This window comes from Nyctereutes procyonoides, unplaced genomic scaffold, assembly GCF_905146905.1.
Source record: "Nyctereutes procyonoides isolate TBG_1078 unplaced genomic scaffold, NYPRO_anot_genome, whole genome shotgun sequence".
NCBI lineage: Eukaryota > Metazoa > Chordata > Mammalia > Carnivora > Canidae > Nyctereutes > Nyctereutes procyonoides.
Window position 1 is genome coordinate 66,991,486 of NW_026575140.1, and position 19,103 is coordinate 67,010,588.

General features: G+C 34.6%; 1 protein-coding gene across 5 annotated transcripts in view; it reads right to left on the reverse strand.

Annotated features, from left to right (window-relative positions):
• The window catches only part of RDX (radixin), a 151,293-nt gene that overhangs the window by 36,443 nt on the left and 95,747 nt on the right, over positions 1-19,103 (reverse strand). For 4 of the 5 annotated variants that reach the window (XM_055304926.1, XM_055304925.1, XM_055304923.1 and 1 more), the window contains exons 6-11: positions 18,628-18,902; positions 13,401-13,484; positions 13,057-13,203; positions 10,495-10,591; positions 9,854-10,017; positions 3,165-3,295 (exon numbers count right to left, since the gene is read on the reverse strand). In XM_055304926.1, coding sequence (XP_055160901.1) covers positions 3,165-3,295; positions 9,854-10,017; positions 10,495-10,591; positions 13,057-13,203; positions 13,401-13,484; positions 18,628-18,902 — 898 coding nt within the window. The remainder of the gene's footprint in view (positions 1-3,164; positions 3,296-9,853; positions 10,018-10,494; positions 10,592-13,056; positions 13,204-13,400; positions 13,485-18,627; positions 18,903-19,103) is intronic. The other variant, XM_055304927.1, reaches the window with a different exon arrangement.

Genomic DNA, 19,103 nt, shown 5'->3' on the forward strand with positions numbered 1-19,103 from the left:
TAAGTCTACAGAGCTAAAAAGCAGATTAGTAGTCACCTAGGACTGGGGGAGGGAGGACTCAGAAAAAAATCTAAGTGACTTCTAATGGGTATGGGATTTCTTTTTGAGATGATATAATTGTTCAATGGCACAACTCTGAATATACTAAGCATTAAACTGTACACTTTTAATCATTAACTGTGTGGTACTGTGACTCACATCTCAACAAAGCTATTAAAAATAAATAAGACTAAACTCTATGATGATATACAGCGGAACAGTTTAAGTCACACTTGGGGTAAAAAAAAATGACTGGGAAAGGACACAAGGGAGGTTCCCTGAATGTTCTGTATCTTGTTCTTCTGGGTAGTCACAGGAATAAATTCACTTGGTAAAGGTTCATTAAGCTTTGTACCTAAGAGGTAGGTCCATTACTATATGTATGTTATACTTTATAATTAATTTTCTAAAAAACTTCCCAAAAATTCTTCAAAAAATTTGAGATTTACTTCCATTCTAGAAATTAGGAAACTAAAGAAACTGAGAGATTAAAATGATTTGCTGAATGTCATATTTTAATAATGATAGATTAAAGCTTAATTCCTGTTTAATCCTATTCATAAACAATGTAAACATAAAATGCACAAGCCCCCCAAACTCCCAACAAGACCTTTTATCACACTACCATGCTTACTTCCTCCCAAACATGCAAAACAAATGATCTTTATTATCTATTAATTTTATTACTGTCTTTCCTCAATAAAATGTAAGCTATATGAGATCAGGGAACTTATCTGTTCAGTATCATATCCCCAATATCTACAACAGTGCCTAGTAACACTAGGTGCTTAATATGTATGCAAAATGAATGACATTACTATATTTCAACTCCTTGTGGTTTCTTGTTTGATATTTACTTGAACAGTTAAGTGAATGCAAGACTGGCTCTGTTGTATCTCAAATATATCTTCAGAGATGGTTTAAAATGATAAAAAATAAATAACTGAATTATGGAAATATAAATGGTAGAATGGTTCTATTTAATGATTTAAAATTCATTTCAAATAGTAATGACTTTAAAAATTAAAAATAAAATAACAATAATGAAGTATAGAAAAGTTTCTTCTCAAAAACTTACAGGCTTATCTACTAAATATTATGACTTAGATATGACCAGAGTTACTGCATTTGAGTAAGGATTTAGCATAAATTACAAGACAAACATGAAGATTTTAGGACAGCCTGGGAAAGCTTTATTTTAGGGGGAAAATAACCCCAAGAAACAAATTAGATATCCTTTGCCATAAGATGACTGATTTGAAATTGTCTTGATAGGGATACTCTACATTCTTTCTTATGTTCTATCTTCCTTATATTCTTTAGTGCTTCTTGACTTGAGCAGTTTTCTGAGTGTAAATCATTAATATTTTTATTATACATCCTAAATAAACAAGATCAAAAGGTTTAGTAAGTACCTATTCTCTTAGAAAAATATATGTGCAAATTTAAAAGTTCTATTGTTCAATTTTTTCTTTAAAATCACACCAGTATCATAAATTTCTTTTTTTTTTATTTTTTTAATTTTATTTATTTATTCATGATAGTCACAGAGAGAGAGACAGAGAAGCAGAGACACAGACAGAGGGAGAAGCAGGCTCCACGCAGAGAGCCCGACGTGGGATTCGATCCCGGGTCTCCAGGATCACGCCCAGGGCCAAAGGCAGGCGCCAAACCGCTGCGCCACCCAGGGATCCCTTTTTTTTTTTTTTTTCATAAATTTCTTTAAACATATTTTTAAAAAACACACATTGTATTTTTACAGCATTCTTCCTCTAAAAGTATTGCTCACAGTATTCACATGGCACTTAGTGGACATTAACTCACTTTATATTTTTATGAATACATCTTATTTCTGTCAACCACACAGATTTCATTCCCATGCATGCTACTTATTTGTATTCCTAAAATATTGCACAAAGTAGTCACTTCATAAAGGTCTACTTTAACTGATGAAAAGGCACCTAGAGTAGTAGAAAGAGTATGAAGTTGGAATTCAGAAGAATAAGTTCTGCCCTTATCTTATGGTCTGTAAGCAAGTCTGTTTAATACCTCTGAACTAAATAGTTTTGTAGATCTTTTCTAGCTCTGAGAAGTGAAGCTTCTAACAAGCAGATTAAAGCATAGGTTTTTTTCTATTTCTGCTCTTAGAAATATGATTTCCAATTCTCTTGGATTTAGAATAATCAATTAATTTGTGGATTAAGAGCAATCTCTGTGACTTCCTCCTCTAGTTACACATTTGCAAATTATTCTCCCCATTGCTCAATAGGATCTCCCCACCATGGTAGCCTGATATAAGGAATGAAAATAATCTTAAATAAGGTTATTTAATAAACTTTAAGTTTATTATTCTACCTAGAATAAAAAAACTAATGGTTGGTTCTACCAGTTGTCAGGAAAGCAGATGTTAATTCTAGTTTTATAAATAGTATATATTTCATATTACATCCCCCACCAAATTCTACTGCTTATGAATGGGGAAAAAATCTTACTTTGCTCAATATCTTTTTTGTTTCTTCTGTTCTTCCAACTAATTGTTGTTTGAAAGTAGCATATTCTAGAGTTATTTAATATAAACTACTCTCTAAATCCAATGTATCCTTTCTATACACTGTAGCATTTTGGTTACATTCTGCACAGGAAGTGGGTTTTTCCCAAGGTATTACCAAAACCAAGCTCACATCTATGTGTTGTGTATTTTTTTAATATCCTGAAATAAAATTTAGATTGAGTTCCAAAAGTTATAGTCAGACTAGCTTAAAATGCCTTAAGGTGCTCAGATGCCTTAAAGTACTTAAATATCCATAAAGCATCAAATAGAATGGCTTTTGTTTAAATGCTAGCAAGTACTGAAAATAAATATGTGTTTATGGAACCCTGAACCGTAAGTCATTTCTGACATATAATAAGGGTGTACGAGAAAACACCTACATTTTTAAGTGAAAGAGAAACCAGCACATGAGCACTGTATGTGCCTCAGTTAAACATGTTTATGATGTGATCCCATTATGTATTAAAATGATAATTAAGTGTAATTATTCTACAAGACAGATGAGGTTTATGAGCAATAAGGAAATACTGGACAAGACAGCGGTGAATCCAGTGTCAAAAAAGGAAGCCACTACCTTTCTGGGCTTTCACCGTCTGTTCTTCAATTTGCCGCAGCCGCTCCATCAGCTCCTCCTTTTCCCGTTCTATCCTTTCTTTCTCCTTTTCTGCTATCTCCCTTTTCTTCTTTTCATTCTCTAGTTGTGCCCTGAAGAGGAATTAGAGTTACTATTATAAACAAATATGCAGAAATATTTACATGAAACCTAAGAACTGTGAGTACACCAAGAAGAAACTATGCATAAATATTTTAAGAGTCTTCATTATATTCAGCTGGGCTTAAAAAAACAGCAACAACAACAACAAAAAAAAAAACAAAAACAAAAAAAAACCCATGGAGTTAAAAACATCAGACTGCCCTGTTACATGCACACATACTGGAATATAATGCATTTCTTTCTGTGGGGTCACAGAAAATGTAGTCTAGGATATTAAAAGGGGTAGCTGGGTGGCTCAGTTTGTTAAGCATCTGCCTTTGGCTTAGGTCATGATCCTAAGTTGGCTTCTCTTTCTCCACCTTTCCCCCCATTCGTATTCATGCTCTCTCACATAAATAAAATCTTTAAAAAAAGGTATTAAAAATTTAGCCATTTTGGAAAGATTTTCAAGGGACAAATTTACAAAACAGCTAGGAAAGTAATATTGTAAAATACATCCCTGTGTGCAAAGCATGTTTTTGATGCAGACTTGAATGTGAGGAAAAATTAGGAGATTTATCACTGCAATTGCATACTCAATGAATTCTGACACGTTATAGGCCACCACAAAAACAGTTAACTGAACAGTTCCCCTTGAGAGAAATTAAGAAAAGCTTGATAGAGAGCACACAGGTTATTTTACTTCTAATAGTTTAAGTAAAATAACCTGGGAGGGCAACAATTTTCAATCATTAACATGAATTAACACACTTTTCATTCCTAAAGTAGCACCAACTTATGCTTAGATAGAAACGGTAAATCAGTTTTATCTCCTTCGACAACTCCATTAGAATGACAGTAGGTGTCCAATGCTTAAGACGGATCATCCTGAGAGTGAAAGACCACCTCCTTCACTCTGCTGCATCTGCCAGGGGCCTAATGAGACTATTTCTCTTAAATACATCCCACTCACTCATCACACAACTACTGAGAGACTACCATGGATCAGACTTCATGTGAAGGTCAGAAATATAAAGATGAATAAGAATTAGATGAAATACTACTAGATAATACTATTTCATAAATTTAATCAATATTCCTATTATTTTAATGGGAATAATTTCTTTTTTAGTGTAAAAAAATCAATTATTTCATCTCTGATATATATCTGACTACATCTAAATATTCTCAAAAAGGACATCACTGCCATTTGGTGTCAATTCTGAATTTCAGGTACAAAACCCTGTAATTTCTCAACTTCCAGTCTCTGATAAACTCATTAGCAAAGTTTTACTAATGAAGTTTTTTTCCCTAACTCTATACACCTAAATTTCAAACTTCCCACAGTTCCTAGATATTTATCTGTCTCCACCAAAGAAAGAGAATCCAACTTTGGGGCAACAGCTAAAACAGACAGCTAATGGTGACCTCCTAGTACACCAAGCCAAAACCTGAAGTGTAAGGGTTTCTCCTCTAAGTCTGAAGCCCACTTCTAACTTTCAAGTCTTAGTAAAGTCCCCCTTTCCCCATGAAGCCTCTTGTGATTAAGCTAAGAGAAATTTAAGTTTTTATTTAGAGTCTTGGTTTGGAAACACTCATTTGACCAAGATATTCTAGTTTAAGAGCATAAAAAGCATATTGATAAACTATCAATTCTCTGGACTAACATGCAGAAAATAAAATATTTAGAATACCTTACTTTTTAAAGACTATCAGATGAACTCAATTACATTTTTTTTCTTTTTTTTTTTTAAAGATTTTATTTATTTATTTGAGAGAGAGCAAGGGAGCACAAGCAGGGGGAGCAGCAGAGGCAGAGGAAGAAGCAAACATGGAGCAGGGAGCCTGATGCAGGGTTCGATCCCAGACCCGAGCCAAAGGCAGACACTTCACCAACTGAGCCATCCAGGTACCCTTCGATTACATTTTTAAGTGAAAATTAAGAGCTAATTTATATTCAGCTTCTACTCAGACTATACATTAATAATAATCAAAATTGTTATACTAGGTACTATTTATTAAGCACGAGGTACTTTGCCAAATGTCTGTATACCACTGTCAGTATTTCTCACAGAAATCTTTGCAACCTTGAAGCTGGGTCCTACTGACACAGGCAGCCAGTTATGACTGGCTACATATCAGTATGTGGGTATCTGAGTCTAAATTGTCTCCATTTAAAAAAAATGTTTTAAGATTTTATTTATTTTTCATGAAAGACACAGAGAGAGAGAGGCATAAACAGGCAGAGAAAGAAGCAGGCTCCGTGCAGGGAGCCCGATGTGGGACTCGATTCAAGGATCACGCCCTGGGCCAAAGGCAGACGCTCAACCGCTCAGCCACCCAGGCATCCCAGTTGTCTCCATTTTTAAATGTGGTAACAATTTTAGCTATTATAAAACATGTTCAGGAATTATAGAATGAGTTAGCATTTAACTTGGATGTAAATAACTGAGAGCATAGACTGCAGAGGCCAACAACCCCTGGTATATAATGTCAATTTCAATGCCAAAACCCCAAAGTTATGGGAGTTAAGGGTCAGAGAGTATGGCCACACATCCCAAGGTACTGTAGGGAAAGAGGTCCCTCGCTGACCAGCTACTATTCTTGCCTGAGAGCTTCCAGCAGTACAGCTCTGAGCATTCCCCAAGTATTTTTGCTGGCTGTTCTGCCAATGGGCTTGACCAAAACTGTTTCCACATATACAGTTGTCATTTTTCTCTTTCTGAACTGTAAAACAGGGAATAAATGAAAACTTGGCATGCCATTTCTGAAAGACCTGCCATACCCCCATGTGGCTAGACTAATATAAAATATCCTTAGATGTTCAAATGAATTAAATAGCTACTAAATTCCTACAGTGTACAAGACAGTCAATAAATGTCTGCTAATGAAAGATTGTAAAATTTATTCAAGACAGAAAACATGGGATTGTTATTGTGGGAGAAAAGAGACTTAAAGTCTTTCACTTTCATCTAAGCTTTAGGGTAACTCAAATACAGCACCATCACCAAATGGTACTTATTAATCATAATACATATACTAGAAGCCATACAGCACTCTCCTCTACATGTGAGAAATAAAGGACAAATCGGGGTGCCTGGGTGGCTCAGTTATTTAAGTGTCTGCCTTCAATTCAGGTCATGATCCTCTGATCCTGGGATGGAGCACTGCATGGGGCTCCCTGGTCAGCAGGGAGTCTGCTTCTCCCTCTGATTGTGCTGTCTCTCAAATAAATAAATAGAATCTTAAAAAAAAAAAAGACAAATGGAAAAATATATTTAATAATGTAAATAATATAGCAACACTACACATAAGCAGAACAGCTGGACATTTTATGGAGTGATGAGTATGGAATGATTTTTTTAACTTGTAACAGGAGATCTTAGAGATGGGCCGTGAGAAAAGGGAAGGGAGAAAGAGAGAATGAGGATAAGTGTGAATGTGCATAGAAGAAAGAAGGAAAAAAGGAAAAAAAAACTTGTCTTTGAGAGAGACAGAAAGGCTACGATGCGTATGAATATATAGAAAGTAAAGCACAATAAAGAACTACTTTAATGAGCATGGAAGACTAGAATCACAACATGATCCTAAGCCACATGAGAGCAGTAAAAAATGAGTGATCCCAGTCAATTCAATATAGTATCTTTAAAGATGGGGTAGAAATTACTAGAAAGTTTCATGCCTATATAAAAAATGTCTAGGGATGCAGTAAACTAAGGCACAGCCTCTAAGGCAGACAACCTGAGGAGAGCTATCTCAATTACACAGAATATTTAAGAAAAAAACAACTATGACAAAAACCCACATCACTAAACACAAACATTATGTGTTTAGTAGCAAAATTTTATCCAGCAGAGCATCCACCTAATTCTTGGATTTATATCATGTTATTTCCTGTACATTTGAAATAGAAGTTTAAATATGTTTATGGCCCTTGTTTTTTTTAATAAATTAATTTTTATTGGTGTTCAGTTTACCAACATACAGAATAACACCCAGTGCTCATCCCGTCAAGTGTCCCCCTCAGTGCCCGTCACCCATTCACCCCCACCCCCCACCCTCCTCCCCCTCCACCACCCCTAGTTCATTTCCCAGAGTTAGAAGTCTTTATGCTCTGTCTCCCTTTCTGATATTTCCCACACATTTCTTCTCCCTTCCCTTATATTCCCTTTCACTACTATTCATATTCCCCAAATGAATGAGAACATACACTGTTTGTCCTTCTCCGATTGACTTACTTCACTCAGCATAATACCCTCCAGTTCCATCCACGTCGAAGCAAATGGTGGGTATTTGTCGTTTCTAATGGCTGAGTAATATTCCATTGTATACATAGACCACAGCTTCTTTATCCATTCATCTTTCGATGGACACCGAGGCTCCTTCCACAGTTTGGCTATTGTGCATGGCTGCTAGAAACATCGGGGTGCAGGTGTCCTGGCGTTTCATTGCATCTGAATCTTTGGGGTAAATCCCCAACAGTGCAATTGCTGGGTGGTAGGGCAGGTCTATTTTTAATTCTTTGAGGAACCTCCACACAGTTTTCCAGAGTGGCTGCACCAGTTCACATTCCCACCAACAGTGTAAGAGGGTTCCCTTTTCTCCGCATCCTCTCCAACATTTGTGGTTTCCTGCCTTGTTAATTTTCCCCATTCTCACTGGTGTGAGGTGGTATCTCATTGTAGTTTTGATTTGCATTTCCCTGATGGCAAGTGATGCAGAGCATTTTCTCATGTGCATGTTGGCCATGTCTATGTCTTCCTCTGTGAGATTTCTCTTCATGTCTTTTGCCCATTTCATGATTGGATTGTTTGTTTCTTTGCTGTTGAGTTTAATAAGTTCTTTATAGATTTTGGAAACTAGCCCTTTATCTGATATGTTATTTGCAAATATCTTCTCCCATTCTGTAGGTTGTCTTTGAGTTTTGTTGACTATATCCTTTGCTATGCAAAAGCTTCTTATCTTGATGAAGTCCCAATAGTTCATTTTTGCTTTTGTTTCCTTTGCTTTCGTGGATGTATCTTGCAAGAAGTTACTGTGGCCAAGTTCAAAAAGGGTGTTGCCTGTGTTCTTCTCTAGGATTTTGATGGAATCTTGTCTCACATTTAGATCTTTCATCCATTTTGAGTTTATCTTTGTGTATGGTGCAACAGAGTGGTCTAGTTTCATTCTTCTGCATGTAGATGTCCAATTTTCCCAGCACCATTTATTGAAGAGACTTTCTTCCAGTGGATCGTCTTTCCTCCTTTATCGAATATTAGTTGACCATAAAGTTCAGGGTCCACTTCTGGGTTCTCTATTCTGTTCCATTGATCTATATGTCTGTTTTTGTGCCAGTACCACACTGTCTTGATGACCACAGCTTTGCAGTACAACCTGAAATCTGGCATTGTGATGCCCCCAGATATGGTTTTCTTTTTTAGAATTCCCCTTGGCCCTTCTGTTTTATTTAGGATCTACTCTATTTCTCAGAGGACTGTGTTATTCTACACTACAAAGATTTCCTCAATAAAAGTTAACTGTAGGTTGGTCTCTAAATTTTTTCAAATAAAATAAAAAGTCCAAATCAATCTAGAATCAAATTTGGGAATTATGCTGCTGGACCCAGTAATCTGGTTCCAGGGTCAATAATAGGCTTTCATTCAGCGTCTTTCCATTTTCAAAACTCTAATATATATTCAATAGTATCTTTTTTCAAAAGTCTAAGTGAACCTGGTTAAAGAGAAAAATCAGTGTTATTGGCAGGGGTACTGGTGTTGCTCTGTACAGTGACTTTTCACTTGAGTTCTGCAGTGTCATTAACATTGTTTTAAAAGCAAAATATCCAGCTGGTGCCTGGGTGGCTCAGCTGGTTGAGTGTCCAACTCTTGATTTCAGCTCCGGTCATTTCAGGGTCATGAGATTAAGCCCCACATCAGCCTCCACACTCAGCACAGAGTTGGAATGTCCCTCCCTCCCCCATTTATGCATGTGTTCTCTCTCTTAAATAAATAAATACATAAAATCTTTTTTAAAAAATAAAGCAAAATTTTTACTCAGCAATTCTTACCCACAAGCAAAACAAACTTGGAAAATTCCAAATGTATACGGTACACAAACCAATGTCAGTGAAAAGCAAGCATGTTAAAAAAAAAAAATCTATGAATTCATGAAAGTTACTTTCTCAGAAATAACTGTCAAAGATTTCTAATTTGAAAAGTATATATACTCATTTTAAAAGAGAATAAGGCTAGTACTCAATTTTAGTACAATGAAAACAATGTAAAAACGTAAACTCAGAGTATGTCAAAGAAACAGGCATTCTTAAATTTTAGACCACGTACTTGATTAAGAACCAAAGCCTTAAATTTCTTTTTTTTTAATTAATTTATTTATTTATGATAGTCACAGAGAGAGAGAGAGAGAGAGAGAGGCAGAGACACAGGCAGAGGGAGAAGCAGGCTCCATGCACCGGGAGCCCGACATGGGATTCGATCCCAGGTCTCCAGGATCGCGCCGTGGGCCAAAGGCAGGCGCCAAACCGCTGCGCCACCCAGGGATCCCAAGAATCAAAGCCTTAAATTTCTTACCTTTCCAACTGCTTCTGATGTTTCTCCTCCCTCGCCTGAGCCTTCATCTGCTGCACTTCAATAGTATCAGGCTTCCTTCTTCGCATGTAGAGTTCATGGTTTCCCATACATAAAGCCAAAATCCGCTTATTGATTCTCAAACGAGGTGCATAAAAAACAAAATCCTAAACATAAAGTTTCTGAATTTAAAATCTTCCTGAAGGATAGTACCTCACAATAATCTGTACTAAATTTTAGTATGTGGTATGAATTCTAATGTCATATTACACACAGTTTAAAAATCATAAGTTTCCCAACTCCTAGCAAATATGCCATATTTGCACATAATTGTGAAGTTTATCAACAAGTGTTTTTAACTGCTTCCTAGGAATAGTGATTATTTTCAATTACCTCCTTATAATAAACATCACATACCTTATAGTTGAATCTCAGTTAAAATATTTACATGTTATAAAAAAGATAAAAACCTTGTATTTTTATTAACACACATCATTTTATCAGCAGTAAAGTAAAACTATGGAAAGGGAATGTTTCTCAGGAGCAAATCAATAAATGAAAAATGCTACTCTTCAAATGGTATCACAGCAAAGTGGCAGAAATTTAAAAAGAGTTAACACAGAAAACAAAAGAATTTTACTTACAGGTGCCTTTTTGTCGATTGGCTTTATAACAAATTTTTTGTCATTAAATGAAATATTTCTGATTTCACTCCAGGGAAAACCAATTTTAGGTGTTAACCTTAAAAAATGAGAGCATTCCTTTAATTAAAAGCAGGAAACAAAAGACAAAATTTGTAACATTTTGGGGCCAAATTAGCCGAATGACTCTCCTTAAGAGCATAAGACTTTCAAATGCATTAACTTATATACTATTGACATTATCTCTTAAGGGGAAATTTGATCAATTAAGTCACTCAAGACAGAATTACTATCAAAAAATTTCATAAATGAGTCATGAGCCTTGAAAGTAAAAATAGCCTAGAAAACACTAGGCAACCTAGCGTATAGAACTGAGCTTCTTAGGGTTTTGTACTAGCTCTATTTAGATTCAAGCTATTACAACTATTAGTTTAAATATGTTTAAGAAGGAAGGGGGGGGAATAAAAAATAAATAAAAAATAAAAATAAAAAAGAAGAGGGGGAAAAGGAAGTCTCGATAACTTTTTGTATGAATTATGAACACATTACTAAATATAAAAAAATTATTTCCTTCCTCTATTTAAATGAGTATTTGTGAATAACATTAAAAACACTGAATCTCAGTATCTTTAAAAGGATTAATTTTATGGTATGTGAATTATATCTCATTAGAAAAAATTTTAGACATTCACATATACAAAAGTTTGGATAAATGGTAGAGCTGGATTTCCAACTTTAAGAAATACAAGTTACCCCCATCTTGCCACACTGCACATAAAGATTTAAGGAATCAAATTGGAATTTTGTTTCTGCTTTTCAATGTATTTTACTATTTCAGACTACCCATCAAATGTGTCAGTGTTATCCAATAACAAGTGTGCAAAAAGATTCTGATACCCTTGCGGGCCAAAAGGTATCTTGTTAGTCTTCTAAGAACAGAGTATGAATTTCTACCTATTTATAGTCCTTTTAATTCTTACGCAGATTATGAACTGCAGCACAGCAAATAATTTTTCTACATAAAACTTTGTTTCTCACTATCCATGTGTTCTACTGTCCTCTACTGGCTGAGGGAACATAGTATTTAAGGTAACGCTGTACCACATTTACATGTTACTTTGAAAAATCCTAAAGCAATTTCCTCATATAATTCTCTCAACAATCTTTTGAAGTAAGCTTGGCAGTTATATGAATTTCAAAGAGTTAACAACTTGATCATGGTCACAAAGGCAATTAGTAGCAGAGCTGGTAAAAGAACCTAACCAAGCTTTTAAAGTTATACCCCATTTTAATTTTTTTAAAAATCTTTTGGAAATATAATAGGTTTTAATTATTTTTTAAAAATGAATCAGTACAGTAAGACCAAAATCCCCTTTGTCCATAATCTCCAACCTCAGTGACTCCCATTCTGAGCTAATCCCCTCTCTTTCATATTCCCTATCTTTATCTGTAATCCTATCTATAATGGGTAGTCCAGGAGAAATTAATTCAATAATTTTTAAAAGAAAGAAAAGGAAAATGATTTGGTCCACAAAAATTAGTCTCTAAGTTTTTGCTTTTCAAAAATTTCAAAAGATCGTCTTCTGAATGACCTAGCATTTTAACTTGCTTTGTAATATAAATAAAAAATATCTATCAGAGCAAAATTAGTAGAATGCTCTTTCGGACTTAGTATATATGGTTAGAAATGTGTATTTTATTAGGTATTTGTAATAATGAAACTGAATTCTATAACCAACCAGAATAAAGAGAAATGCATTAAAAAAGGCATTACTGACATGGACCTAAATGCTTATGTGGTATAGCAAAGGAAGAAAGTATTAATAAGCAACTGTAGCTATCATTCCTAAAAGTATTTTAAGAGTCTGACATACTCTGTATTAATACAAAAATTAATACCTGGTCAATTTCATTATTTTTTTATTTTATTTTATTTATTTATGATAGGCACACAGTGAGAGAGAGAGGCAGAGACACAGGCAGAGGGAGAAGCAGGCTCCATGCACTGGGAGCCCGACGTGGGATTCGATCCCGGGTCTTACCTGGTCAATTTCAAAACAAAATTACACTGTTCACTATGCTTAATACAGTGATATTCTACTTTACTGATGTCTGAAAATATTTAAAACAATTCCTATAAGTATCTTAAAAAAGATATTATAAAAATATAATAAATCATGTATCAATTTGTTTCACTGCTCTTGACTTATGTCTATTAATTTCAATTAATATATTAATTTCAAGTTATATGCCATGCATAACATTTAAGGAATTATTCTTCACCTATAAAGGGAACAAATTTTAATTAATTTACTAGACAGAACTCACAAGAGATCATATAAAAGTGAATCATCATCCCATCTGAAAAATACACTGAGAAGTAGAATGCTGAAATGTTGCAAAAAACGGAGACATAAGATCTGTACGGCATTAAGTAATCTTTTAAGTGGGAGGAAAAGAAAAAAAGTAACCAAGCCAAAAAAAGAACTTTTACAAACACAACCTAAGATTAAAGCCATATTAATCACTGATTAATGACCAGTTCACTGTAGCTAATTTACTTACTTGTCATCATGCTCATAAATATTCAGACCCAAAGCATCAACGCCTAGCCACAATTCAGTTCCCTTTTTATTTTTTATTTCAAAATAGTTGACTCCATACATTTCTAGATCTTGGGCAATCTTCAGGTATTCCATCATAGAATCTTCCCTGTTGAAATAAAGCTTACTGTAAAACATACTGAAGTAAAAGTAATGCCAAACAAATTACAAAAATACTTTGGATTAAAATTTAGCTTTATATTGACTCATGTAAGTCAAATGATCTTTGGGGATAATCTGATGTATTAATACATATTATGAAATAAAAATACTTTAAGTTGAGGAAAAACACAGCCACCCAAATACCTCAGCATTCCTCTGTGCTCTTCATGCCAGTTCTGTATTCTTTCTTCCCACTGTTCTTTTGTCAGTTTGTGTTGTTCCAAAACACTATGAGGGGAAAAAAAAAAAAAAGTCTATGAAAATGTTTCCATGATTCAAAATTAATATTCATTTAAAAGTCTAGAATCATTCAGTATCTTAACTGCAGCAGCTGTCATAAAAATTTATATACATGATAAAATTGCAAAGAACTAATAAATATATACACATACACAAATGACTGCATGTAAAAATCGATGAAATCTGAATCAGGTTGATGTATTTTTATCAATATCCTGATTGTGATATAGTATTTGTTATGCAAGCTGGGAGAAGGATATTCAGAATCCCTTTATTTCTTACAATTACATATGAATCTATAATTATCTCAAAATAATAATTTCAGGACCCTGAAATTATTTTAAATAATACATGTTTTTAAGACAGTTATAAAGATAGTCTATAGGAATTCAACTGTTTCAAATGAATAAACTACTGGGCCAAAAAAAGGAAAATGACTTTCTCATTATAAATAGAAAAATTAGAGAAGAGAGTAAAAATCAGAATTCTTGGGCCTTAATTTCTTCTTTTACTCTATGTATTTTCTTTTCTTGGTGGTAAATTTAATTTTCTTAGTTTCTACAAGTAATACCTTACATAAAATTATACAAGTGGAAAAGTTTTACTTTTTACCACCCTATGTCCTCCAAATAATTTTTTATAGTTTTTTTACTCTTCCAATGTTCCTTATGCAAATGTAAGCAAACATACTTTCTCTACTACTGATATTTTAACACCAAATCAGCAAATTCAACATGCATATGATTTACCTGCTCTACACACTATAGATGATTTCAATTCTCCTTAAAACATATAGTGATAATTATATATTTTTCTTTACTGGTGAATCCTCAGATCCTACTTTATTAATAACAAAAGCTGTGGCATTAAAATATTATTGTTTAGCTGAATAAAAATTTTACATGAAACCCATGAAACCCGGGAGTTTCTGGCAGTATAAAGGAATCTCAGAATATAATCTTCCCTTGCACAAGTTACTCACCATGTGGAATGGATCCCTTAATGGGGTCTTAGACACACCATTAGATTCTTACTATGCACTGCTCCTTTTTCAATGTACCCTCTTTTAAGCTCTTGGCTTTTTGGGGAGTTTTGTCTTCCCCCTTAGGGCACTTAAGTTTCCACATTTTTCTTGTCTTTATACCTTCTCCTGATGCCTGGCCTCGATTGCTTACGGAAAGGAATGCAATCAGCCTTGAGACCATAATCAGTACAGACAACTGCTGGTATCATGATATTAACTAAATCTGAAGGTATGGTTTAATTAAATTGGATGCCACTAAGATAGATGTTATAGCTTTTTATATCCTGCATTTCAAATCTCGTTCATTTGTATTTTATATAATTGCCTGTACTATAAATCTGCATGACTTGTTTGCTGGTATTCAAAAATTCCCACTTTCTTTCTTCTGTCCACATAAAGGAGTCCTTCATGCCTAAGGCTAATCTATCCAACTTGGCTTTAAACCTGTCTACTATCTGGGCCTTAAAAGGACTTCTCCCTTTCTCAGGATCGATCTATCTATCCACCATCATTTATGACAGGGCGCATATCTGTTGTCCCCCGCATACATGTTTATATCATCATATATATTTCTTTGTGTTACAGAGGGGAAAGGACCACATCCATGTTGCTCACCACTAAATGCCCAGTGCCAATACTGAAGAGGTACTCAAAAATTTGCAGAGAGAATAAAGGAATTAAAATAAATCAGTTCTTTACCATCTTTTAAAGAACAGGTCTATGAACTCCTCCTTCCCTAGCTTTTTCTTCTTTTTCACAACCAAACTTCTTCCAAGAGCTATCCATATTCACTATCTTTCATTTCTAAACCTCACATCCACTGCCCCTAATCCACCACAGTCTGGCTGCAATCACCAATACCATAATGAAGCAGCTTTTACTAAGGTCACTACCAATCTCCTTACTGTTAAACCCAAGAGACACATTAATTCTCTCTCATACTCAACCTCTTTGTTACTATTTGATGCTGCTGATCAGTCTCTCCTTAAAGCTTCCTTGTACCTTGGCTTCCATGACTAACAGTCCTCTGGTAGGATTCTTGACTCTCTGGCCACTTTTCCTCAATTTGCTTTATGGAATCCTCTTTCCCTGTACCTAAAAATTAAGTTCCAACAAGATCTGTCTGAGGCCTTTTGCTCATTCTGTATGTACTTTCAGGTCCATCTCCTTTATACCCATAAGATAATTATCTATTTGCTGATTATTCCCAAAACTATCTATCGTTCAGGCTGCTCTCCAAGAGCTAGACCCACACCTACAAATGAGTATTAGTTATCTCCCTCGGTTATACAGCAGATGTTTCAAACACAACAGATTCAAAACAGAAATCTTCCTCCTCTAAAACATATTCCTTTTCCCCATACCTTGGCAAAAAGCTAACACCAACTACCCAGATGCCCACGTCAGAAACCTAACCATAAAAACTTATTTCTATCTAGGCTCTTTTCAAAGGAGAAAGTGATACTCCCTGGTAGAGCTGGTTAACTACATCACCAGAGAGCTTAAAAGTACTGTGGGAGAAGAAACTGCTTATCTGGGCTTTTCTATACAAGAATTAAAAACACCCATCAAAATCATCAAATTATATGTGATTTATGATCACAATATAACCTGATTACTAATTTTCCCCTCATACTTACACAGTGAGAAAAAGTTTGTATCTCATACACAGAATAAGTAAGTCACTGTGAAGGTATTTCCTCCATTCTAAATATTAATATTCTGATTTTATGATATGCTTATGAGTAAGCTTAGATAGCTTGAAATAGCCCTCCAAAGGCTACCAACTTGAAGAACACCTGACTGGACCTTCAAAATTAAAGACCAAACCTTGGGACGTCTGGGTGGCTCAGCAGTTGAGCGTCTACCTTTGGCTCAGGGCATGGTTCCGGTCTGGGGATCTGGTTCGACATCGGGCTCCCTGTGGGGAGCCTGCTTCTCCCTCTATGTCTCTACTTCTCTCTGTGTCTCTCAGGAATAAATAAATAAAATCTTTAAAAAATAATAAAAATAAAATAAAGACCAAATCCTGAAGAGCATGTGCTATCTTCCTCCTTTTTAAACAAAGTGGGTTATAGCATTCATACATTTAAAAAAATTAAATTGTGCTTAAGTGTGATACCAGTATTTAAAATATTTTTTAAAAATCATGACTATTAAAGCTAAGCCAATTACTTCATCTGGTGCTCAACCACACAGCAATCTAATCTAACATTAAAAGAACCACCATCTATGATATACCTGAGATTAAAACATGCCTATTCTTTTATGAATCATTAGGAAATTTTAAGGGTAATTTTGATTATATATAATATTTACCTTCTATATTGATTTAAAGCCTAATCTGTATCTTTTACTAAATAGAAGTTATATCTCAATTTTGGTATAGAACTATGGAATCACTGTACTATACACTTGGAACTAATGTAACACTATGCCAATTATACTTTAATAAAAACTAAAAATAAATTAAAAAATTAAACCTCAACTAAAAGTAAAAACTAATGCTTATCTGAAATGAAATTCTATGGTGCCACTAATCAATTTTTAATTCAATGCTTTAAAAAAAATCTGAGACCGAGAATTTGGTGTTGGAATAATAATCAAAACTAAACATGTAGGCTAACAGGTATCTCATATTCCTGATTCTTTGGTGAAAGTACGTATTATTTTGCCCTCTGAGAAAATTGTTATTATAATAGTATTACAGTGTAACAGTAAACAGTGTAACATTTTTAAAAAAGATTTTATTTATTTATTCACGAGGTATACAGAGAGAGAGAGAGAGGTAGAGACACAGGCAGAGGGAGAAGCAGGGTCCATGCAGGAAGCCTGACATGGGACTCAATCCCCAGACTCCAGGATCACGCCCTGGGCTGAAGGCAGGCACTAAACCGCTGAACCACCCAGGGATCCCCAACAGTATAACTTTTAATAATCAAATATTAGGGCTACTGTGGCTAATGATATCTTATAAAGCATATATTAACACAATACAACTTATTAATACAAAACAAACATTAATGGCTACAACCAAAGGAAACAAATAAAAGTAGACATGAAGTAGTTTTCTTACTTCATACATATTACTTCTGAAAAAGAAACTACCATCTAAGAGTTTAAATACTATAAGGAAGTAGTGCAACAGTGAAATTTTAGGTGAATAATACACAATTTTGCATTTAAAGAGATTTTAAAATTCAGAATTTGGATTAAGCGCAGTAACACCTTCTCTTCAAGTTCTAAAAGAAAGATCTCCAAGTATGCTACTCTTATAAACTGAGATATTTTAAAGTAATACTTGACACTGCATTTTTTGTACCACACTTCCTAGTTAAAACTGTGAAACATTTAGTTCATGTTCTATAATCATAAACCATAAGATAGGCAGAGCAGGATTATTATTCCCATTTCACATATTCAGATACAGAGGCTCAGAGATTTCTGGTTATGCACCTAAGTTCACATATAGTAAAGGATAGAACTAATACTCAAATTCTAGGTCTTCTGCCTAATGATTTTTTTCCTATGCCATGCTATTTTAGAATGACTATTATAGAAGCAGCCATATACTGAATATGAGAGCAGAGCACTAGACTAGGGAGTCTAGAAAATGAGTTTAAAACACCCTTTAGGGTGTGCCTGGCTAGCTCAGTCAGAATATGAGACTCTTGATCTTCAGGGCTATGAATTCAGGCCCCACAGAGGGTTTAGGGATTACTTAAATAAACATAAAACAAAACAAAAACATTTTAAAAAGTTAGAAACTTAATTGTATAGAAGAGATATAGTCTGGCGCTTATTATTCTCAAAGTATTGCTGAGGCACCTATCTGCCTGTGTGAGAATTTTTACCAAGCAGCAGCAGTCACATCCTCCCCCAAGCCCAAATTACCACTACTTCCATTTACTGCTTATCCTGTGGGAATGAGGAGAGGAGGCAGGAGGTTTAGGTGAGTACACCACATATAAACCTATGTAGCTACTGGATCATGACTTTTAAAAGTATATTCTCTCTGATCCAGCTAGCAACTTAAGAAAATATTTTATAATTTACAAATTTCTGAAATGTCACTCTTCAATGAACATAAAAACATATTTCACTTACCGCTGGGGTAGGAGTCTATCATTAGCCAGGTAGCCTGGTTTATGAATCTCTTTATTATAATCTCCGTATTTGGCTTGGACAGCATAGGAAGCCAAAAGAACTGCAGTTTCTGGCGGACAATAGATCTCATCATTTAAGATAGCTTCCTTAACTTGCAAGAAGAAAAGTCTCTGGGTTATTTCTTGAATTAATTCCTCAGAAACATCTTCAGGAAAGAATTTAGCTCTAAATTTGAACTGTAAAGGATTCTCTTTTTTAACATCTTGCTGTGTCACCTGGAACAGTGATTTCAAGCATAATCAACAAAAATCGCAAGTTCACATCAAACTCTTTTGAAGAAAGTAGGATGTGAAACACAAATAAGATTCTAAATCCATAAGTAAGACTCTAGTGTGCAAGACTCTAAACTTATAAAAAGGTATGTGAGAAAAAAGATTCTATGCGCTAACAAATGTCTTGACCTATGACTCATAGGT